This window comes from Vulpes vulpes, chromosome 12 (genome assembly GCF_048418805.1).
Source record: "Vulpes vulpes isolate BD-2025 chromosome 12, VulVul3, whole genome shotgun sequence".
Lineage (NCBI taxonomy): Eukaryota > Metazoa > Chordata > Mammalia > Carnivora > Canidae > Vulpes > Vulpes vulpes.
The window spans coordinates 8,334,953-8,358,988 of record NC_132791.1 but is presented as its reverse complement, the minus strand read 5'-3'; the positions used below and the strand labels follow the sequence as shown (position 1 = coordinate 8,358,988).

At 43.1% G+C, this 24,036-nt stretch overlaps 1 protein-coding gene across 14 annotated transcripts in view; it reads right to left on the bottom strand.

Moving 5' to 3' along the window:
• ECPAS (Ecm29 proteasome adaptor and scaffold) overlaps positions 1-23,131 on the bottom strand; it is a 101,196-nt gene extending 78,065 nt beyond the window's left edge. Inside the window, exons 1-2 of one of the 14 annotated variants that reach the window (XM_072727679.1) lie at positions 22,934-23,038; positions 14,498-14,601 (exon numbers count right to left, since the gene is read on the bottom strand). In XM_072727679.1, the coding sequence (XP_072583780.1) occupies positions 14,498-14,519 (22 nt within the window). In that variant the 5' untranslated portion in view covers positions 14,520-14,601; positions 22,934-23,038. Of the gene's footprint in view, positions 1-14,497; positions 14,602-21,835; positions 22,006-22,306; positions 22,665-22,778; positions 22,847-22,933 lie in introns of those variants that run through there. The other 13 variants (XM_072727688.1, XM_072727682.1, XM_072727678.1 and 10 more) reach the window with 13 other exon arrangements.
• Between the last annotated feature and the right edge of the window lie 905 nt (positions 23,132-24,036).

Genomic DNA, 24,036 nt, shown 5'->3' with positions numbered 1-24,036 from the left:
AACCAGGTGATCAAAGCTAACACCATGACTGATGTCACATGGATATCACGATCCCTGATAGGATGTGACAAGAAGGGCACTGCACCTCTATGGTGTTTTTTCATAAAGCCCCACACCCCCTATCTAATTATCAGTAAAACAACTAGAAAAATCCAAATTGGAAGACCTTCTACAGGATACTCGGCCAGTACCGTTCAAGACTTTCAAGATCAGGGGATCCCTGGGTGGCGCAGCGGTTTGGCGCCTGCCTTTGGCCCAGGGCGCGATCCTGGAGACCCGGGATCGAATCCCACATCAGGCTCCCGGTGCATGGAGCCTGCTTCTCCCTCCGCCTGTGTCTCTGCCTCTCTCTCTCTCTCTGTGACTATCATAAATAAATTTTTAAAAAAATAAAAATAAAAAGACTTTCAAGATCATTAAAAACAAGGAAAGGCTAAGAAACTGTCACAGACCAGAAGAGATGGGGGAAACCGGACAACTAACCGTAGCATGGTGCCCTGGGTTGGATTCTGGAACAAAAAGAGGACGTTAATGGGAAAAAGTGGTGAAATCCAAATAAAGTTTAGCTTTTAAAATCAATAATGAAGAAAAGAAGGAGGAAGAGGAAAGGCAGGCAAGATGGCTGTGAGATTAGCAGACCAGATGATTCTACGTGGTCGCTAAGAAATCAATCCACAATATCTGTGCCAGTTACAGGAGGCTCTGCCCTAGTGCCTCACAGATCTTCGGCAGTAAAAACTGCCCAAGGATTTTAGCTACAGACACTATGGAAGGGAGCGCCTGGGTGGCTCAGTTGGTTAAGCACTGGCCTTGGGCTCAGGTCCTGATCTCTGGGTCCTGGGATTGAACTCTGCATTGGGCTTCCTGCTCAGTGGGAGTCCACTTCTCTCTCCCTCTCTCTTTCTCTCTCCCTCTACCCCTCCCCACTGCTCATTCTCTCTCAAATAAAAAATAATAAAATCTTTAGGGGAAAGAAAAGAAACTACGGAAGAATTGTTCTGTGGAAGACAGCAGAAAGTTAAATTCTTCATAACAAACTGACCTAGAGTTTGTACTAAAGGCTTAAAAAACCAAGTGAAGCATGTCTCTTTCATTTTTCATACAACCATTCGGTTTCTTCCCATGTATCCCCAGTATAGTGCTAAACTTTCTCACTCTCTAGAAAAGAAAATGTAGCATTCTAAATCCAATAAAATTATTTATGATGGGAATATGGGAATGCCAAAAGGGCACCAAACATCAGGTGGGGTCCCTCCAAAACAAATCAATTGTACCTGAGGAAGAGTTCAAGCTTGCTACACTTTTTGAGGATCAGTGTAACACTCTAATGCCATCTTAAGATACACATCATATTTTAAATAAAAGGTAATTAATCATGTTCAAGCTTTATGAAAAGAAATGTAAATAAGTGCTGATATAATCAAGTGCTAAATTTATCAACCTGTCAAAGCTAACAAAATAAAAAGTAAAGATTTAGCCAAGTATAGTCCCTGAATCTTGTTTTTTAGAGGCACAGAAAGAATCTCAACTCTGGGGCGCCTGGGTGGCTCAGTCAGTTAAGTGGCTGCCTTCAACTCAGGTCATGAGCTCATGGGTTCTGGGATTGAGCCCTAAACTGCCTCCCTCCTCAGTGGGGAGTCTGTTTCTCCCTCTGCCTCCCCCACCCCACCCCCACTTAAGCTCTTGCTCTCTCTCGAAATAATAAATAAAATCTTAAAAAAAAGAATCTGGGACGCCTGGGCGGCTCAGCAGTTGAGTGTCTGCCTTTAGCTCAGCACATGATCTTGGGATCCTGGGGTCGGGGCCCGTGTTGGGCTCCCTGCAGGAAACCTACTTCTCCCTCTGCCTGTGTGTCTCTGCCTCTCTCTGTGTGTGTCTCTCATGAATAAATAAATAAAATCTTTTTAAAAAATAATCTAAATCTGAACTCTATGCCCTTACCCAACCCAGGAAACAACCTCATCAAAGTGACAAGGCAACTTAGGCCTAGGACCCCAAAAGTGTATAGTCAGAAAAAGGACTGTATCCAAAAGTTCTGAAAATTCAAAAAAAAAATCCAACACTCAAATTCATCTTTCACACAGACTCCGTTTTTAGTTGTAGGAAGTGAGATCCTCCAGATACTGTTGTGATGACAAACACTACTTCAGAGTCAGAAGCAAGTTTCATCCTCTCTACAATTCTGACCTTTATCGTATATAAACTCTTATCAAGTTATTTTCACTTACGAAAAAAGACATTGCAATAACCTCAGACAATTACTGTTATATGTGGAGAATATATTCTGAGCTATGATTTCCTGTTCATAAAACTAACATTATTTTAACCTAAAAACTGGAATATGACATAGAGTATTTTACAGTTTGCCTTTCTTTTTTCCTTTGAACACAAATCCTTTATCGGAAACCTTTGGAGCAATATATGTCTCAGAATGTTTTAAATTTTAGAATGATAACATGGTGTATATACTGTGTATTTCAAATAACCCTATCCATCCAATTGGTTCTAGAGTAGTACCTGTAATCAAATACATTCCTATTTCTGTAATAAAACATATGGACACTCACACTAAGTGGGACAATCAAAGATTATAAAGAACCACATATCCATTCAGGTCAGGTTTTAAATACCAAATAAAGAACACTAAAATGTCTGGGTACATATAAAATCTTAAATATATTCCCATAGTACTAAATAAAAATCCAATCGTTAATGGCTACCTGGAAACTTTGTCTATCCTAATCCTCTATTCCTGTTATTACTAGTTTTATAGTACCACAAACAATGCTTCAAAGAACATTCTTATCCATGCACCCGTGCACTTACATGGGTTTCTGTAAGTTAAAACCCTAGAAATGGAACTGCTGAGTCAAAGGGTAGTTGTGTCATCAAGTTTAACAGATTTTGGAAAAATACCTCAAAAAGTCTCTGCTACTGAATAATGTACAGAGTGCTGAATCACTATACTGTATACCTGAAATCAGTATAATACCGTATGTTAACTATACTGGAGTTAAAATTAAAAACTTAATTAAAAAAGAAAAGTCTGTGCTAATTCATACCACCAGCAGTGTATGTAAGTAGCAATTTCCCCATACCCACTCCTACTCTGAGTAATCAATTTTATAAAGATTGTAAGCAATCAATCTTAGCTGAATATGATAGATGAAAAGGGATCACACTGTTGTCTTACTTTATACCTATCACTGAGGTAAAGTACTTTCTCAAATATTTATTGGTTCTTTGAAATATCTTCTTCAGCAAATTACTCATTATTCTTTTGAATTGCTGACTTGTAAGAGTTTTTAAATATTGGGGAAAAATATCTGCCTCTCTTCTCCCACACATCATAAATACTTTTTTCCTAGTATGCCTTGTGACTACAGCACTTTCTTTTCATATTAAGTTTTTAAAATATAAATTTACCCTTCCTTCCTTTTATGGCTTCAGAGCTTCTAGTCATGCTTAAAAATGCCTTTCTTACTCTAAGATTACAAAAACAAAACAAAAAACAAAACAAAACAAAAAAACAGTATATTCTACAGAAAAGAGTTATTAACATAGCAGGCCTGAGACTGCTATCCTTAGAAATGTCTGCCTGTCAGGCTGGCCGTTGGCTGGCATATGGAGATGGATTTCAGGAGAGATCCCCCCCACTCTCAGAACTGGTAATAGTGGCACTGTGCCTGAGCCCTTCGTCCAATAATATGGTTTATGCTGAACACCTGCTTTCCTTCTCAGAACCTGGAATTTTGGCGCATGTTATACAGAAGATGCCAACATGACCGGCACTGATTGAAAGCCCTCAGCAGAGTCTCTAATGAGCATCTCTGGTAGACAAGATGTCACACATGTTGTCAGAGCTCATTGCTAGAGGAATTAAGCATGCTCTGTGTGACTCCACTGGGAGAAGACTTTTGGAAGCTTGTACCTGGTTTCCTCTGGACTTTGCTCCATGTGCCTTTTCCCTTTGCTGATTTTGCTCTTTATCCTTTCGTGATAATAAATCTTGGACATGAGTACAAATATATGTTGAGTCCTGTAAATTCTCCTAACAAATCACTGAACCTGGGGGTGGGCCCTGGAGATCCCTGTCATTATCTACTGATCTATAGATTTCTCTTTCTTCTTGCTCTTATGATTTTGCTTTCTGCATTCAAGTCTTTAATCTAGTTGGAATTTCAGGGAATGGAAGGGGGTGTGCCATGTAGATGTAAGAAACCCAGTCTTGTGGGTTTTAAAAATCTTTTTCAAAAAAATAAAATAAAATAAAATAAGTCTTTTTCATTCTGAAATAAAACATTTCCAAAAGTGCACAAAATATAAGTGTGCAGTTTCATGAATTATTATAAACACCCATGAACCTACTACCCAAGAAAATAATTTTTGAAACCTGTACTACAAAGACTTCTACTGAACTCACAGCTGGAAAGGACTGAAAGACTGTTCAACATAAAAAACAGTGCATTTCAGGGACCCGCCTAAGTTCAAAGAGGTAATTAGCAGCAGTGCAAGAACTAGAACGGAGCCTTCTGACCTTCAGTCTAAGAAACCTTGCCTACCCTACGCAACTGTCCGCAACAATCATAGGGCACTATGCTACCCATACAACATCACACACAGGAGCCCTGTTTGAGAGCATCACCAAAAGATCACGTGACTTTGTCTCATTCAAGGGACAGCTAAGACAAATCCAGAGCTAACACCAAATGTGTCAAGTTGCAACTCATCCTTCCACCTCCTCCCTGTTCATCTAAATTCTCTCCTCCTGCAAGGCCAGGTACCCTCCTACTTCCACTGTGAAGCAGTAACTTCCCTAGCTGGGTCACTCATGTACTCATTCAGGTATTTACTGAAACCTCACTGTGTCAGAGCTTGGTGGTCACAGATTACAGAGTGAAGAAGGAAGAGGCAAGGATGTGGCACAGGTTTGCAGCACTTGTATATGCTAGTCGTATGCTGAAAGAAAGTAACAGAAGGCCAGAGACAGACTGCTCAAGACAACAGCATTTAAGGATAAAGGAAGAAGAATTCAAAAAAGGAAATGATAGTGTACAAAAAATAGGAAGAAAAACTGAGTATGAGGTCAGAAGAACTAGGGAAAGAAAAAACGAACTAGTCAAAACTGGAAAAAAAATTTATTACCCCACATAGAAAAGAAATACCTAAAAATCCCTTGCAAGTAGGTTAATGACATATGTAAAAAGCAGAATTTTAAAGATTTTAAAATAAAACTGAGAAAGGAAAATTAAAACTCAAGCACAAAACATAAAAGACTAATGGGTTAAGAGTTAAAAATATCATAAAACACACCATAAAATAAAAAGTTATAAATAGCAATAATGCTTTTATTGAAAGACTTGAACACAGGATACTTTAAACATTTCTGCAAATCAAGTTTTTCTTGATTAATTAATCCAAAATTTTAATTAAAAAGGCCAGAAGCAAGCAATTCAAAGATGAGACTCATATAGTAAATAACACATAAAAAGATGCTCAATCACACTGGTCAAGAGTATGCAAAATTAACACGATAAGCTACAATATTGCACCTTTCACATCAGAAAAACTTTGCAAATCTAACTACCAATTGTTGGCAAAGACTGGAAACAAACCAAGAGATTACCTGAGTTCACTGCTGATGGAGTGCAAACCCATACAATCTCTGAAAACAAATCTGAAGCAATGCTACTCCAGGGTAACATACCCTAAAAGCAGTGCTGTTCAAAGTAACCCAGCTGCAAACTAGCACCAGTCAGAAAAAGATAAGGAACACTCTTCCTTCGTTGAAAAAGTCTTACTAGGGTAAGAAAAGTTAAATTAACAATGATTCTTTCACAGTTCCCCCAATTTGCAAAAAATAATTCTCCCGTCCTCAGACCACGTTTCATGTAACCTTGTCCTGGAGAAAAACTCTCCTAGGGAATGACAAGCAGCACAAGAACACCTGTAAGAAACTGATCATAGCAAAAAGCAAAATCATGGAAACAACCTAAATGTCAGTCAACGGGACACCTAGGTGGCTCAGTGGCTGAGCGTCTGCCTGAGGCTCAGGGCGTGATCCTGGGGTCCTGGGGTCGAGTCCCTGCAGGGAGCCTGCTTCTCCCTCTGCCTGGGTCTCTGCCTCTCTTTCTGTGTCTCTCATCAAAAAATAAATAACAAACTCTTTTATTTTTTTTTTTTAAGATTTTATTTATTCATTCATGAGAGACAGAGAGAGAGGCAGAGACACAGGCAGAGGGAGAAGCAGGCTCCACGCACGGGGAGCCCGATGTGGGATTCGATCCCGGGTCTCCAGGATCGCGCCCTGGGCCAAAGGCAGGTGCTAAACTGCTGAGCCACCCAGGGATTCCCTATGTGAAGTTTTTAAATGCAATGTAAATATGTCGTATAGAATATACATACAACACAGAAATGACAACCTCTGAGCTAGAAGGAAGGAAGGAAGAAGTAAAAGGGGAGAGAAGAAAAAAAAAGAGAATGAAAAAAACATTTGTAAGGGGTAGCACAGGGGGCTTGAACGGTATATATATCTCTAATATATATTTCTTTTAAGAAAAAAGTTTTTTGCTAAGAGCAAAAAAAATAAAGATTTTACAAAGATGGGTGGGACATACAGAAGTGTTTCTAAGATTAATCTCTATATTTTCTTCATACTTGAAAGATTTCATTATTTTAAAAAAGAATATATACACCATACTAATTTTGTTTTATGATACAACTATATAAAAGGAGGAAGAAAATATAGCAGTAATTTTTCTTCTTTATACTTTCTTGTACTTTTCAAATATTCTTCAGTAAAAATACATTTCTTTTTTTTACAAAAAAAATTTTGAAAGAAGTTATGTTTCAAGGATAAAGAAATAAATTTAAATCACAGAATTTTATAGCTGAAGAGGAGCCTTAAAGAATATGGAAGAACAAAAATAAGAATATTACTGGTGGGGATGCAAAATGGCATAGTCTTTGGAAGACAGTTTGGAGGTCCCTTACAAAACTAAAAAGTTTCACCATATGATCCAGCAATTGCACTTCTTGGTATTTACCCAAAGGAGCTGAAAACTTATGTCCACACCAGGACCTGGACAGGGATGTTTAGAGCAACTTTATTCATAATTGCCAATTCTTGGAAGCAACCAAGATACCCTTCAGTAGGTGAGCGGATAAATAAACTGGCACATACAAACAACAGAATATTTTTCAGTGCCAAATAGAAATGAGCTTTCAAGTCATAGAAAGACATGAAGGAACCTTAAAGGCAAAAGTGAGAGAGGCCAATCTGAAAAGGCTACATACCGTCTGATTCCAAATGTGTAATATTCTAGAGAAGGCGTAACTGTGGAGACAGTAAAAAGATCAGTGGTTGCCAGAAAGGAATGGGGAAGGAGGGATGAACAAAGAGGAGAACACAGGATTTCCAGGCCAGTGAAAATACTCTGTATATTATAAAGATGGGTATAAGTCCAAACCCATACAATATAGAACACCAAGAGTGAATTGTAATATAAACTATGGATTTCAGGGACTACTGTTGGCTCAGCAGTTGAGCATCCACCTTCGGCAGCTCAGGGCGTGATCCCGGGGTCCTGGGATCAAGTCCTGCATTGGGCTTCCCGCAGGGAGCCTGCTTCTCCCTCTGTCTCTGTCTCTGCCTCTCTGTGTCTCTCATGATAAAATAAATAAAATCTTAAAAAAAAAAAAAAAAAAAAAACCTATGGACTTCAGGTGATTATATGTCAGTGTATTTTATCCTCAGTTAAAAAAGGTTCCATGCTGGTGAGTGATGTTAGATGGGGGATTCCGTGCAGTGGTAGGGAGTTGCGGGAGTGAAGCAGAGGATTACATGGGAAATCTCTGTGCCGTCTCAATTTTGTTGTAAATCTAAAACCGCTCTTAAAAAAGATAGTCTGGGGATCACTGGGTGGCTCAGCGGTTTAGGCCTGCCTTTGGCCCAGGACGTGATCCTGGAGTCCTGGGATCGAGTCCCATGTTGGGCTCAGAGCATGGAGCCTGCTTCTCCCTCCTCCTGTGTCTCTGCCTCTTTCTCTCTCTCTCTCTCTCTCATAAATAAATAAATATTAAAAAAAAAAAAAAAGCAAAGTCTTAAAAAAAAAAAAAAAAAAACCTTAGTCTCAGGGGCACCTGGTGGCTCAGTTTGTTGAACATCCAACTCTTGATTTCAGCTCAGATCATGATCTCAGAATCATGAGATGAGCCCTGCATTGGGCTCTGCACTGGGCATGGAGTCTGCTTAAGATTCTCTCTCTCCCCCTCTCCTTCTGTACCCTCCCCACTCCTGTGTGCACGCACTCTCTAAAATAAATAAATCTTAAAAAAAAACAAAACTTAGGTCTCAAAAAAATATATCAAAACACTGAAATTCTTCAATCCCCAAAACAAAAAGAAATTTCCCGTTTAACTATGTCAACTATTATATTTACATAGGAAAAAAATCCTACTAAAAATAAATATATTCATTTACTTCCATTAAGTATTTCTATAATTCATATTATTCACCTGTCTTTAATTTCTCTATGTAAAGACAAAGAAGGGACCTTCCTTTCCTCTACCCCTCACAAGGAAGAAATAACCAGTAAAGGTTCAAGGACTTCACTCACTTCAGCGTTATCCATTAACCACTGATATTTCTGAAAACATGTAACTATTCCTGACAAATAAAACTGTCCACATAAATCACTCATCCTTCAGATCACTCCAAGAAAATACAACTTTGACTTCTGAGGTAATTACGGAGGAAAGGCTATTTTTTCACAGTATTAGAAAAAGCAAACTCTGGTTTTTCACTCACATCATCACTTCTACAGAAAAGTTAGAAAGAAAGAAAGAAAGAAAGAAAGAAAGAAAGAAAGAAAGAAAGAAAGAAAGAAAGAAAGAAAGAAAAAAAGCAATATATCCATTTCATCAGATGTATCATCTTTTCATAACAACTTGAACATAAAAACATTCCTTACAAAAAAGAAAAAAAAAACATTCCTTACAAAGCATGCAATGCAAAGATATACCATCAAAAAAAAAAAAAAAAAAGGAAAAGTCACTAAATTTAAGGTACTGGTTATCTCCGTGTGGTAGATTTTCAGAGGATTATTTTTTGGCTTGTTTAATTTTAGGTCATTACTAATTTGCTTCATGAGCATGAATTACTTGTTTTAATTAAAAAGAGAAAATAGGGGATCCCTGGGTGGCTCAGCGGTTTAGCACCTGCCTTTGGCCCAGAGCACAATCCTGGAGTCCCAGGATCGAGTCCCACATCGGTCTCCCTGCATGGAGCCTGCTTCTCCCTCTGCCTGTGACACACTCTGCCTGCCTCTCTCTCTCTCTCTCTCTCTCACTCTGTCTATCATAAATAAATAAACAATTCTTTTAAAAAAAGAGAGAGAGAGAAAACAGTTATTTCAGGGTAACAGGTTTAGGAAAGTTTTTAAGGCTGCTTAAGTTTTCTACAAAGAACATTATTTTTTCTGAATATTTTAAATTATAAATTGTAAATTGCAAATCAGGTTAGAGCTTAAGTGGAAGCTGAGACTGAAATGGAAAGCTGAAAATACCTAGACCGACCCACTGCATCATAAATCAATTAATAATCTAAAGCTGCAAGATATTTTGAGAAAGATCTGTCAAGTTACCATAGAAATACACTAAACTAGAATGGAATAACATCACAAGGAAATACTCTCCCTCATGGTATTTACTTTCTTCTGATTCATACATACATACACACTATAGTCATAAAGCAGTTTCATATGGTCTTTTGAGCCTCAAAACACATCAAGGGGGCAACTAACTGTCTGCATTTATAGATGAAAAACAGGCCAGAGATCTGATTTGCCAAAGGTCACCAAGCTAGTAAGACTAATTTTAAGTTGAGCCAAGAACACATTAGAATGCAGTACCTCCTTCAAAAATAGTATTTATGGAAGTCGGGTAATATTAGCTCCAACTTACAGATGAAGAAACAGACCTAGAATTAAGAATGAAAAACAAACAAACAAACAAACAAGAATGTTGATCAAGACTACAAGGTAGAAAGTGTCAGGGCTAGGGTTCAAACTCCAGGCCAGTTCAACCCCAAACCCAATGCTCTCCTTCCAGCATGCTAAATTGCAGTACTGTGGAAGCAGAGAAAGGGAGTGGCAATGATATGAAGGCTTGCTGGACAACAACATACAACATGACTCTGTACCCTGGCCACAGTCAATGGGTCAGGATGGGTCCTGACTCAATTCATACCTTCCTCAGCAATTCAGAAGTGGGACCAGAAAGTCAAGCCCCCCTGAGTGCCCGGACCCAGAAGAATAAAGCCAGTGGATAGGACATGGTCATCTTTAGCCTACTCTAGGGAACACAAAATCAGAAGAAGCTGGCCTGAAGAAAGAATGGGCACAAAAGCAAAGAGAACAGCTAGAAAAACTGGATGATTTCTAGTTCTTTAAGGCCCCTCCTGCTTCCATAAAACTCCCCAAAATAAGTGCCCTGTTTTTGCTTAAGCCGGCTTACAAGTGGGTCCAAATACAAACAGACGGTCTTGGCCAAAGGGGATAAAAAAAGAAGGACCTCTATAAAAGTACATTAAAAAAAAACATAAGCAGCTAGCACATGCCTAGGGTGAATTATGAGATCAGAGAAAGAGTCCTTCCTAAGTATGGACCAATCTAGCCCCAAAGGAATCTTCTCAACCAAGGCCCCCCATTACTCCGGCAACAGTGATCCAAACTGTAATCACTTAAGCATGCCATGTTTTCCCTGCTCAATTATTTAGTCAGCCAAGTATCCCAACAGGGAATACTCTCCCAAGCTCTCCTACCTCTCCATCTCCACACAGCCAAGTCCTCCCACCCAAGATCCAGCTCAGATATTACCTGCGGCACACTTACACATCCCATCTGGGCCTTACAAACTCCCATAGACCTCTTCTGCATCTCTCCTGGCACTCACTGTGTTTTGCTACACATTATGTAACTGCCCGATCTTCTCTTCCTAGACCAAAGCAATTCTCTGAGGTGTGATCTCAATCTGATTCCACCTAACTACCCACTTGTACACTCCATCCTTCTAAAAGACCTCTTGGTTGAGAAACTGTGACTTAAGTCTCTTGGTATCCCAGCACTTAATTCAGTCCCATGCAGAGAGTAGTTGCTCAAGTACCTGTTGAATATATGAAATATTAATTTCCTGTATTAGAAAAGTTACTTAGAAGTTTATACACTTAACATCTATAGCAAGGGAAAGGAGGGGCCTGGCAACAATTTATAATACCTGACATCAGAATCTCTTGGAAAAGGGTCTACAACATGTATTTTATTACTGTGACAAATACTTAGGGTTAAAAAAAAAAAAGTGGGAGGAATTCTAGAAGGTCTGATTGTGTGGCAGAACCAGTCTGCTTCAAATCAGAAGGGATACAGTGGTTACTACAAAGTGCAGAGGAGAAAACAAAAAGATGGAGAAAGAGGATAGACCAGTGAAAGAATAGAAAGTCAAACACTCTATACCAAGCCCTTCCTCATGACTCACATCTTCCAGAGTTAACTAAATTACTGAAACGCTTGAAAGTGGAGTGTGTACGTATTTAAACCAGTGAAACAAGTGGGTTTTCATGTCCAAACTGACATGAGTGGCACCAAAATATCATTTTCAGAAATGGGAACCTAACACCTAAGAAAAGCATAAACTAAATTCTAGGAAATTCACAAAAACAAGATGTGATGGGGGAGGGAGAGTGATGGAGAGATGACCACCTCTGGACTTTGACTATCTCTGTGATTAGGAGTGTGAGGCTGAAACTACAAAGAGTAAGGAAGGCCTCGCTGCCATCTAGACTTTTTTTTTAAGATTTTATTTATTTATTCATGAGAGACACAGAGAGAGAGAGAGAGAGAGAGAGAGAGAGAGAGGCAGAGACACAGGCAGAGGGAGAAGCAGGCTCCACACAGGGAGCCCGACATGGGACTCAATCCCAAGTCCCTAGGATCACACCCTGGGCCAAAGGCAGCGCTAAACCACTGAGCGACCTGGACTGCCCACCATCTAGATTTTATACATAATAATCCTTCCTGGTAGATCAATCCTGTGAACTATCAATCTAACCAGATACTAACCAATGTTAAAGTAAAGTCCACATTATCTTTTGAGTTCTATATGCCATTTAGATTCATTAAATGCCAGTCTAATACCTAACAAAAATCCAAATGAGGCCAGCAAGATACTTCTTCAGGAATTGATGCTTTCAATTTTGATCTCTATTCCCAGGTTTTTAAACAGATGTTTGCTCCCACTCCCCACCTTAAAAAAATAAAGTATTAAGTACAAACATACTCAAAAAGAGAACATCAAGGAGTACCTGGGTGACTCTGTTAAGTGTCTGCCTTCAGCTCAGGTCATGGCTGCAGGATCATAGGATCAAGCAGCACCAGCTCCCTCAGTGGGGAGTCTGCTTGTCCCTTTCCTTCTGCCCCTCCCACAGCTTGTGCTCTGGTGCTCCCTCGCTCTCTCTCTCAAATAAATAAATAAAATCATAAATAAATAAATAAATAAATAAATAAAGTCAGCAAGTCCAGTAGTAAACATCAACATAGGCCAGGGGTGAGGAGAGGATCCATTCCATCATGGCTCTGCAGGAGCTGCCTCCCCCCAGCCAGGGCTGCCCAGAGGGGAGACAGATAAGAACCTCTGCAAGAAATGAGATTTGGAGCAGGAGGCTCTTGCTGACACAGTCGCTGCTGGTACCCCTTACTCCCAAAATTAAGGCAACCAGACAGACCAACTTCCTGTCCTCTAGCTCACCATCTTACCCCCAGGACCCAGGCAGATACTCCAATATGGAAACCTCTGCACCAGGATGCGCTCTTGACTCTGAGCAGGGAGGAGGAAAGGAGTGTTTCTTCTCCTGCCACTTCCAAAGTCCTAGCCACCTGGATATGAGGTCAGGCTACTTTAAGCCCTCTCCCAACCCAGCCTAGCCCCAAGCAAGACTACCCTCTCTCTCCTGCTCACACACACACCCCACTGCCCCCTTCCACACACACACACACACACACACACACACACGCACGCACAAGCAGGGAGGAAAGGGAGAAGTCATAGGGTTAGCTTGGCAGGGCTGGGCAAAGTGGTGAGACAGAAAGGCCTCATCTGTACCCTAGATATAATGAATAAGTGCCAGACTCCAGATGCACTGAGTGCCACAAACACTCCCACCTCCCAAGGAAGCCCTTTCCCCCAGAGACAGCAGCTGGCAGGTGCCAGTTAGAAATCAGTGTTAATAAACTGATGAGCAGAAAGATTAGTTCAGCTTATGAAAGCCAGCTTAGAGGAGACAATACATACTATGCAAGAGTTCACACTGCATAAAAGTCAAACGTGTGATAGTTAAGATGCGCTCAAAGCAGCTAATTACTTAGGACAATGCTCATTTCAATGTGTAACCTCTAGAAAATTCTTTATTTAACTCACTATTTAAATTCCAGCATTTGTGGTTTGACCTGCTTGCCATCAGTATATCAAAATTTCATTAACACATCTGTCACAGGCCCAAAAGCACTGAGAAAGAATCTAGGAGCAAATAAACAATGTTCTCATTTCTCTTCTAAACAATTCCTCCAACCTCCCAGTTTTCCATTTCTCTATAATGGAATGAAGATATGCGAGATAGTAAAAATAAACCAAAGTTTATGCTAAAGTTGAGCTTTGATTTATAAAATATTCCATTCATTCTATCCCTCAAAATTCCACCTGAGTTAAGCAATCACACCATCATCAGCAATATACGCACTGAAAAACAGAATGCACTGGGGGAAGGGGAAAGCAATAATTAAATTAGAAGAAAGCAACAGATGCACCTTTGGATTGAAGCCACAACATCCCAGGTACTCACTGGATATTGAGTTCATGGTATCAGAGAATTGCGATCTGAATTTACAGAGTTTCAATCAAAGGACCATCCAATATCACCCAAGAATGACACTAACACCAGTCTTATTCAGCCCCAGAATGAAGTAGAATTTAGTGGCTTTTCTATCATAGTACATGTCAAAAAGGCAAAATGAGGAATACCCAATTACTATGATGATGCCTCTTTCAATGCTTTTTTTTTTTAATTTTTACAAATAAAACAACTCCAAGATGACATTCCTGGAGCATGTAAAATCTTTTTTTGTGGTTGTAGCAAACAATAATACTACTTGTAAACTAACACTCGCAGTCTTTTCCTTGTGCACACTGGTAAGTAATGTCTTCAAGTTTTATCTTTTTCTCTCTCTTGCTAATTTTTTAGAATTATGTTTATGCAAAGACAGAGAATAGAGGCTTCAGGAATATATACACTAACATGCACTTCACTAACTCTCTTGGGATAGCTAGAAAAGGAGAAAAACCCATGAAGATCTTGGTTGAAAATCACTTGCTACTTGATAACCTATGCATTTTTAAATGCTACTACAAAAAAAATGCACACATCCTAAGGAACTAAGGAACTACTAACCTCTACAATCAATGTGATACATGGTTTATCCAGTCTTGACAAAAATCCTCTGGATCACCAATGGTAGGTTCATCCACTCGTACATATGCAATTGTATAAAGAATCTATTATTTAGAACACCAGGAAAAAAAAACAATTAAAAGATTTATACTCATTGCTACCATTAAGAAATCAAAAAAAGCACTTTTCATTTCTATGCTAAGCTCTAATTTGATGCCCTGCTTTTTGCAAATTCAGAATGAGGAGGAAAAAATTAGAGTGATTATCATATTGGAGAAAGAGTAAGGAGTATGCCCACAAATAAAATTTACTATATAGAAGTAACAGGCTAATACTTTAAAATTATTCACCAAGGACTAAAAAACTGAAATACCAATACAACATAGATTTTATCATATATGTATATGTGTACATATACATATAAATCATAAACATACAAAGCCTTACATGAAAATTAGGAGGAAGCATAATTACATAACAGTTTTAATAAGAGTATTAGTAGGTGGGTACATGTTATCGTACATTACAACTGAGAACGCAAATGGTTAACATTCATAACCCTGGGAACCTGTGTCCTCTCTCAACACTCCTGACCTTCCCTGATTCTTCTTGGTCTTCTTCTCACCCCACATATGCACAGCCCCCAGACAGCTGTCCCCTGAACGATCTGCCCATTCCCCTGACTCTACCATCACCCCCACGCTCTCCCAAGTTTCAGAACAAGTTCCCACACCCAGAAAGCCACACATCTAGCATTATGCCAAGTTTTTAATATGCATTATCTCTTCCCACTCTTATAACAACTCTGTGAAATAGGTTTGGTTATTATCCCACTTAACAGAAGAGAAAACCAAAGCCCAGAAGTTAGGTCCCTCATTCAAGGATATTAACCAAAAAGCAGCAGGACCAGGATTCAAAACCATTTCTGACTCCACAGGACATTGCAGCTACTATTCCAGTCTCCCTAAACAACACAACTTGGGTGCCTCAATAATTCAACTCACTCACTCAACAATTTATTTGTTGAACATAAACCTGTTTTCACTCTACTTCCACCTCCCTAAATCTGTCTAGAGACTACACTCTCTACCACCACCACCACTACTACCACTACTACCACCACCACCACCACCACCACCACCACCCTCCTACCCCCCGACTAACCTCTCAGTGAGATTCCTGGGATCATCTCTTAACTCCTCCCTCTCTTGAACAACACTCATCTACTTGGCCAATAATTTCTGCCTATTTTAGGGACTCTAAGTTATATCATCACCTCCTTGACAAATCCACTTCCACTGTCCCACTTCAGACCCTAGGTTTCTTTCACTTGGCCTCCCAATTAGTATTGCTGCTCTTGGTCTCTGGATCCACACAATCAGTGTTACACCACTGCCACCTGTTATCCTCATAAAACAGATCTACTCATGTTACACTCCAGCTTAAAAGCCTTTGATGGTCCTCTTCTGTCTACAGAACAAAGTCCAAACTGGTTGTGTTGGCATTCCCACACAAGTTGGTCCCAACCTATCTTCCCAGCTTCATCTCCTACTGCACCCCCCAACTACATAATAATAATAACTTACATAGAGCTTAATTGTTTATACAGTGCTTTTTCACATACACTAATCATAACAACACTGAATATTTTGTATTATCCTAATTTTATGAGAAAGAAACCAAGACCTAGAAATGTAAAATAATTTGCTAAAGATCCCAAATTATAAATAGAACATAAAAGGCAGAAAGGGTCAAGTATCAAACTCCAAATTTTATCTCCTTTCCCAATATTTCTCACAGCCATAGCACCCTTATTCCAGCATATCAGACTGAAATTTACCCTTAAAATGCAGGATACTTTCCAACCTCTATATCTTAGCTCAAGCTATTCTCACTTGAAATGTCCAAAGAACAGTGGGAGGCATTTTTCATTATTATGTTTCATATTAGTTCTTCCTATTTGTGTAGAAACCTGTATCTACTGTGAATTATAAGCCCTGTGAGGATGGGATCAAAAGTTAGTCACTCAACTTTTGGAAAGTGTGTAGGGAAATAAGCCATATAAGACAGCAAGCATCAAGGCAGAGACTGGCCAGGCCTGAAACCAGAGACCAGAAACGTGGATCAGACCATCTGAGTACACTGGCGGTGCCAGTAATTTTAACATCTATCTTCCGAACAAGGTCGAGTGCCCCAGTGCCAACTATTCTCACTGACACTGGCCTTTATTAAATATTTCAGTTTATTGAAAGCATAATTCAAAACAGAATGGGGTAAAAGTGAAGAATTAGAAGTTGATAAAAAGCAGAAATATTATTTCCCATTTTAACTTTCCGTTTTGACTAAGTAACCAAAATTTGAACGGTACATGCTTGATTTAGCCTTCCTACAAAGATCGGCTCAGCTGCACGGGTAGCTGTCTCTGGGGCTATTTCAGTAGGCCGCAGAATCACGTTCACCTACACCGCTTCCCACATCTCACCCTCCAGAGGAGCCGCTCGGCTTCCTGGCACTGGCAGAGAGTCTCTCAGAAGGTATTTGACATGTTGATGTTCTGGCCAACTTTTACAAGTGAAGTTCCCCATGGTTATGTCAAACTGAACAGTGTCAATGTGCTTGAAGATTACAGGCCGTACTCCTTCCTGGCTTGTCTCTATCCCAATAAAGATCAGATGCTAAGGATGCCTTATAATTATAAAGCCCAGAATATGAAACCACTGAACAGCTGACCAGGTGAAAAGTCTCAAATGCTTCCTTCCCTCTGTCAGAAATCTCCCTGTCCACTGCTGAAACATAACCACAATGTCAACTTTTCCATGAACTGGCAGAGGATAATATTAGAAGAAAAACTAGCCCACATGCCCTGCACTGAATTCCATTCCATTCCAAACAGTTATAGCACCCTAAATATAAAGGAAGAAAACTACAGACTTATGAGCTTAAGCAACTTACAAACCCAGATTTCAGAATTATCTTTGACGGAACTAACTGGTCTCTAATGTGGCATCTCACCCAAAAATCTAATTCTACTTCTATTCGATGAATAGCAGAATACTGCCACTTTCTGTACACTACAGGAGATTTCTTCTGGAGGCCAGTAAGACATGGGGGGGGGGGGACATGCTGCTCTTGTTATAAACTGTACATTTTCTCTTTCAGAGATAGTAATACAACAGCATTAATATTAACATCGACCGTGGAATCAGAGAATCTGAATTCAAGCCCTAACTCCGTAACATCAAGAAAGTTCCACCGCCGAGACAGTGAGAGTACCACACTCACTGGGGCGTTGTAAGGATTTGGTCAGTAACACGTCCTGAGTGACTAGAACACACAGACAGCTTTCAAGAAACATTAGCTTTATAAATCACCTGACCCAAAGCGACAATTACATGAGATTTGTGAAAGGATAACAAATTCTAAAAAATCCCACCCCAAGACTTTCCTGCTTACCTTCTGGCAACTTCCCTGTGTCGACGATACTAATCAATCAGTCAACCAATAAAAAATGAAATACAAGAGAAACCTAACGGCTCTGCCCCTCGGGGCTCCCACAAGGCGGGGTGGCACACACCAGTGACAGCAACTGCAGATTTAACTTAAATGTATGGCATGTGTATCCCCTCAAATACAAAGATCTGAAATCGACAGAAACCCAGTGTTACCAGCTATACATCCCTAAACAGCAAATGTGGGAACCACAGATAATATTATTTTAGCATTACCTCTGTTACATAATCACACACTTTGGTCCTACATATTTGTTTACACATATGCTTCCTCTTTCCTCTCAGCAGTATTACAATTCTGTTGCTGGACTATGGTGTTTCTTTTGCACCTCACAGCATGTTAGACAGCAATCAAATAGCTGGACTAAGGTAACATCTAGTTAAGAAGTCAGCAGCCTCTCTGACTAGATCTTTCCATGAGCACGAACCCCTTGACTTTGGTACTCAGAGGTAACAGCCCAAAGCCTGGCTGAGTGCACGCCAGAGTCTGAGACACCTGGGATCTGACTCCACCACTCACTTGCTGCAGGACCTTGGCCACCAAAAAAGTCTTTTCCATTCCATAAAACGGCAAACATAATTTTACCTACCTCTTAGGATTACTTTGACAAATAAAATATATGCAAAACACTTAATGCTAGTCCTGAAATAGCGAGGGGAACATTTACAGAAGTCTCCAATTTACTTTGAAATGCATCAAAAAAGGATGGGTTTTGAGTACTTAGTGCCACTGAACCATGATTAAAAAATCATTAAGACGAGGAGTTTCAATATGTATATTTTACTAGTTTTTTTTTAATTAAAAAATAAAATAAAATTGTAAAAGATGGGTTGAAAGATGGACAGATATGTGATAAAGCTGGTAAAATATCAAATGCAGGATCTAAGTAATGGGCATATGAATAATCACTTTCAACTTTTCTGTATTTTTGAAGATTTTTACAAAAAAATATTAGGGAATGGGACCCCTGGGTGGCTCAGCAGTTGTGCGTCTGCGTTTGGCTCAGGGCATGATCCCCAGTTCCTGGGATCGAGTCCCGCATCGGGCTCCCCACATGGAGCCTGCTTCTCCCTCTGCCTATGTCTCTGCCTCTGTGTCTCTCTCATGAATAAATAAATAAAATATTTTAAAATATATACATATTAGGGAAAAAAACAATGCTGGCATCCAGTAGTTTGTTTTTATTACCACTACTTGTGAAAAGCAATAGCCAGCAAATATTCAGATTCTTGGCTTCTTTTTTAAAAATTTTTATAAAGCAAAAAAAAATTTTTTTATAAAGCATTTTTTTATCAGCCATCTCTCCTTTTATTATAGCCATTCTAAAACTAAAAGTGGCTTCTTTGAAACTTCTTAGCCAGTACTTATGTAGGTGATTTCAAGTTAAATTACTCTAAGGTATCAGCTGCCAAGCATTTAATCTCTTCTGAAGAAACACAGAAACCAAGTCAAGAGATATTTGTGGTCGATGATTGATGACTTGACCAACCAAAACAATGGAAAAGCAAGGATTGGAATTACTTGTTCCTAACTTTTTCAGTAGCTGCTGAAGCCGTATGTTCCAGAAGTACTACTGAAGTATTACCAGGGATCCCTGGGTGGCTCAGTGGTTTAGCACCTGCCTTTGGCCCAGGGCGCGATCCTGGAGTCCCGGGATCGAGTCCCGCGTCAGGCTCCCTGCATGGAGCCTGCTTCTCCCTCTGCCTGTGTCTCTGCCTCTCTCTCTCTGTCTCTCTCTCATGAATAAATAAATAAATCTTAAAAAATAAAAAAATAAAAATAAAGTATTACCATAAGTACTACCAGCACTTTACCAGGTACCTGATGTACAGGCTGCATATACACAAATACGTCAGCCACTTTAGAACGATACCCAATTTGGGATGCCTGGGTGGCTCAGTTAATCATCTGTCTTGGGCTCAGGTCATGATCCTGGGGTGCTAGGATGGAGCCCCTGTTAGCCTGGCGCCATGCTCAGCGGGGAGTCTGCTTCTCCCTCAGCCCCTCCCTGTGCTCATGCTCTAATAAATACATAATAAAATCTTTTAAAAAAATGATTAATGATATCCAATTTTCCTCTAGTTTTTTTCACCATTCCAACTGGTAATTCAGACTTTAAAGTGCTTAGTGGCACTACAAGAATTCAGGTATCATACAGTACAACAATTTAAACAGACCACCTCAAACCCATTGCGATGGCTACTTTCAAAAATACAGAAAAGAACCAGTGTTGGTGAGAACGTGGAAAAACTGGAACCCTTGTGTACTGTTGGCAGGAACACAAAACCATATAGCCACTGTGGAAAACAGTATGGTGGTCTCCCAAAAAATTAAAAACAGAATTACCATATGACTACACAATCCCACTTCTGCATATATACCCAAAAGGACTGGAAGCAAGAGATACTTGTACACCCATGTTCATAGCAGCATTACTCACAACAGGTAAGATGTGCAAACAACCCAAGTGTCCATCAACAGACAAATGGATGAGAAAATGCGATATAGACACACAATGGAATATCATTCAGCCTTAAAAACAAAGAAAATACTGTCGCATGCTACAACACGGATGAACTCTGAAAGCATTAGGCCAAGTAAAATAAGGCAGTCACAGAAAGACAAACCAGGTATGATTCCACTTCTATGAGATACCTAGAACAGTCAAAATCATAGAGCAGGATGGTGGTTGCCAAGTGCTGGAGGGGGAGGGGGCTGGGAGAGGGAGTTCAGGTTTAATGGGTATAGAGTTCCACTTGTGCAAGATGAAGAGTTCTGGAAATGGGTGGTGGTGGTGGTGGTGGTGGTGGTGGTTGCACAACAGGTACTTACCACCACTGAACCATATACACTTAAAAATGGCTATGAGAGTAAGTCATGTTATGTGTATTTTACAGTAACCAAAAAAAATGCAACAAATGAGGGAACGGATCTCCCCAGAAGGCCTGGTAGGGTGCTCCAGCTTGGGCCTGACAGAGAAGCAATCAACTCTGGGGCCCTCACACCAGGTCTCTCTCTCTCAACACACCATGGGCCCGGCGTCCACTCAGACTCTCCATCCCGCCCAGGGTCACACTGTTTATTTCAGCTCCAAAATGAGCAAACACTACTCTTGCCACACCAGTTTTATGTCGAAGCAGCGAGGAGCTTCACCTCTCTAAACCCGCCTCCTCTTTAAAACAAGGATAATTCCTACCTACCTACCTGCCTTACAAGGTTACGAGGGCGCAAGAGTGAGATCACAGATACATAAAAGCAGCTTCAAACTGCCAAACACCAAAGTAAAGCAGAAATTTTACTACGTTTAAAACTACTTTCGTATGGAAATTCGGGAGGGATTACACCAACAACAACTTCACAAGGCTTGCGACACCTCACCCCTGCTTCGTTCCACTTACAAACTCCCATCGTCTCTAACACCGTTTTTTTTGTTGTTTTTTTGTTTTGTTTTGTTTTTTTTTTTGAGGGAGGTGTTTTGTGGAGAACCGAAGGGCAGCCCCTGAGGAAACAAGCAAACAAAAGCTTTAAGCTGAGCATGGGCGTCTAACCACCCAGACGCGATCAGAAGTCATCCCACACGTCCTACACAAAAATCCCATTTCTCCAGGACCCCAGCGCGGGCCTGCGGCGCCCCGGAACTACACTTCCCACAAAGCATCGAGGTGAACCGGGGCGGCGGGCGCGGCGGCCGGGCACTCGGGGCGCCCACCGCTGTCCCCCGAAAGGCTGCGGCGCGGACGGGCGAGGGTGCGCGGGCGCTGTCAGCCCCCCCCCCGCCCCGCCTGGCTCGGCGACCCGCGCCCGGCCCTCCCGCCCTTCCTCCTCCACCTGAGGGTCACCGCCTGGGCTTGACCTTTCCGCTCGGTTCCGGGGGGTCACCTTCTCCCCTGCCCCCAGAGCTCCGTTTCCAGAACTGCCCCCCCCCGCCCGCCCCTCACACGGTCGGGACCCGGGGCCACCGCGGGGTCGGCGGGACGGGCCGGCGCAGCCCGTCACCCTCGGGGGGGAGGGGGGAGGCCCCCGGCCCGGCCGCCACCCGAGCGCCACGGGGCCCCCGCCGCCGGCCCGGGGCGGATCGCGGCCAGAGGTGGCTCCGCCCGGGGCTCCGGTTTCAATTTCGCAACGTGACGGTGCAAACCTGAGGCCTACAGGCGCCGGCGCCCCGCCCGCCAGGCCCGAGCGCCTCAGCCCCCCGCCCGCCGCCGCCGCCGCCGCCCGCCCGCCCGGCCCCGGCCGCCGCCCCGGGCCCCTGCGCGGCGCCGGCTCCGACTCGCGGCCGCGGCTGCCGGTGGCACTTACTCAGCTCGTCCTGGGAGGCGGAGGCGGCGGCCGCAGCCATGTTGCGCCAGGGAGGGAGGGAGGGGCCGAGCGGGAGGGCGCGGACGGGCGGCGCGGGGGGCTCGCCGCTCGCGGTGCGGCAGGGGCCGGGAGCCGCCTCCGGTCGCGCGGCGCCCACGAGGCCCGCCCGCCGCCGCCGCCGCCGCCGCCTGCGTCCCCCTCGCCGCGCGCGGCGCTCCCGCGGTCCCCCGCGAGCCCGCGGCCCGGGCGCTCCCACCGCCGCGCGCCTCTGCGGGGCCGCCGCCGCCGTCTGTCGGCCGAGTCCCGGGGCGCCCGGCCCGCGCGGCGGCTCTGCGGCTCCGCGCCGCGCTCGCCCAACTCACGCCGCTTTTATATTTAGAAAGAGCTGAGCCATCCTCCCAGCGGCCCCCCCGCCGGGCCCCTCGCGCGCCCGCCCGCCCGCGCTCGCTCGCTCGCGGCTCGTCCTGCCCACCTGCCGCCGCCCGCCCCGCGAGCGCTCCCCGCGCGGACCCGGCACGCGGCGGCCTGCGCGGGCGGCCCGGCCTGGCCTCCCCGCCCCGCCGCGCCGCGCCGCGCCGGAGCAGCCTGCGGCGGCCGTGCGGCCACAGGGACGCGCGGGCCTCTGACCTGAGTCCGAGCCGGTCTCCATGCCGGGGATGCTGCGCGCGGCGCCGCGAGGTGGGCGCGGGAGGCGAGGCGGCGGGCGGCGGGCGGCCCGGGGGGGGCGGGGGCGGGCGGGGCCGGGCGATCGCCCCGGAGGGCCCGGCCGGCCGGCGCGCGCTGCCCCGAGCCGGGCGCGGTGTCCAGGCGGGGCCCGAGGCCCGTGTCACGTCGGCCGCCGCCGACCTGAGGGAACACGCCTGTCCGGAGGAAGAGACGTGGACTCGGAGAAGTCGAGCCGCGCTCGCGGGCGGCGGGAGGAAGCCCCGCCCTGCGCCTCCCGCGAACTTCTCGGCCCCGCGCGCCCGACGCCGCGACCCGGCGGCCCGGCTCCCGGCCTCGCTGGCGGCCGCGGCCCAGCCTGGTCCCCGCGCTCGCCCGAGCGGGCCTGCCGGGCGCGGAGAGCCCCGAAGCCCTCCCGGAAAGTCGCGGGAACCCAGAGACCTAAAGTCCAAATTCGAGTATATATGCACATTTATGTATATGCCCTCGAATTTCAATATGTTTGGATATATATACGCATGTATGTATGCTTCTATGGGCTTTTTTATTATTATCATTATTTTTATCGTAGTGCCCACGCTCTTTCCGGTCACCCCGACCGATTCGTTTTCAAGGTACCGATTTAACTTTACGCCTTAAGTGTGTCCATGAGGTCGCGTCCCTGAGAAGCCCTTGCAAAATGGGATTCAAATTAAGGGGTTGCATCATGCTGTACTTTTAAGGGATGGCACCGTCACAACAAATTAGATAGATCAGATGCCTTTTTCGTTTTTTCTGTTGTTTTTTGTTTTTTTTGTTTTTGTTTTTTGGTATAAGAGCAAGAAATCAAGGCCCTACATGGATTGAAATTGCATTTATTCCTAAAAGAGCTCGGTAAAGCCCCGGTTAATGTCTCACAAAATGAATATATTGTTATTCCAGATGTAACTTGACGGGCGAGGCACTTGCATTTTCCTTTATTGCTTTAATATGGAAGTTATACGTGATTTTTGGGAAATTTTTCGAATGATTCAGGATACCGCAGAATTAAAAGCGAAAGGCCTTCCACTCTCACCACCCCACTCCCC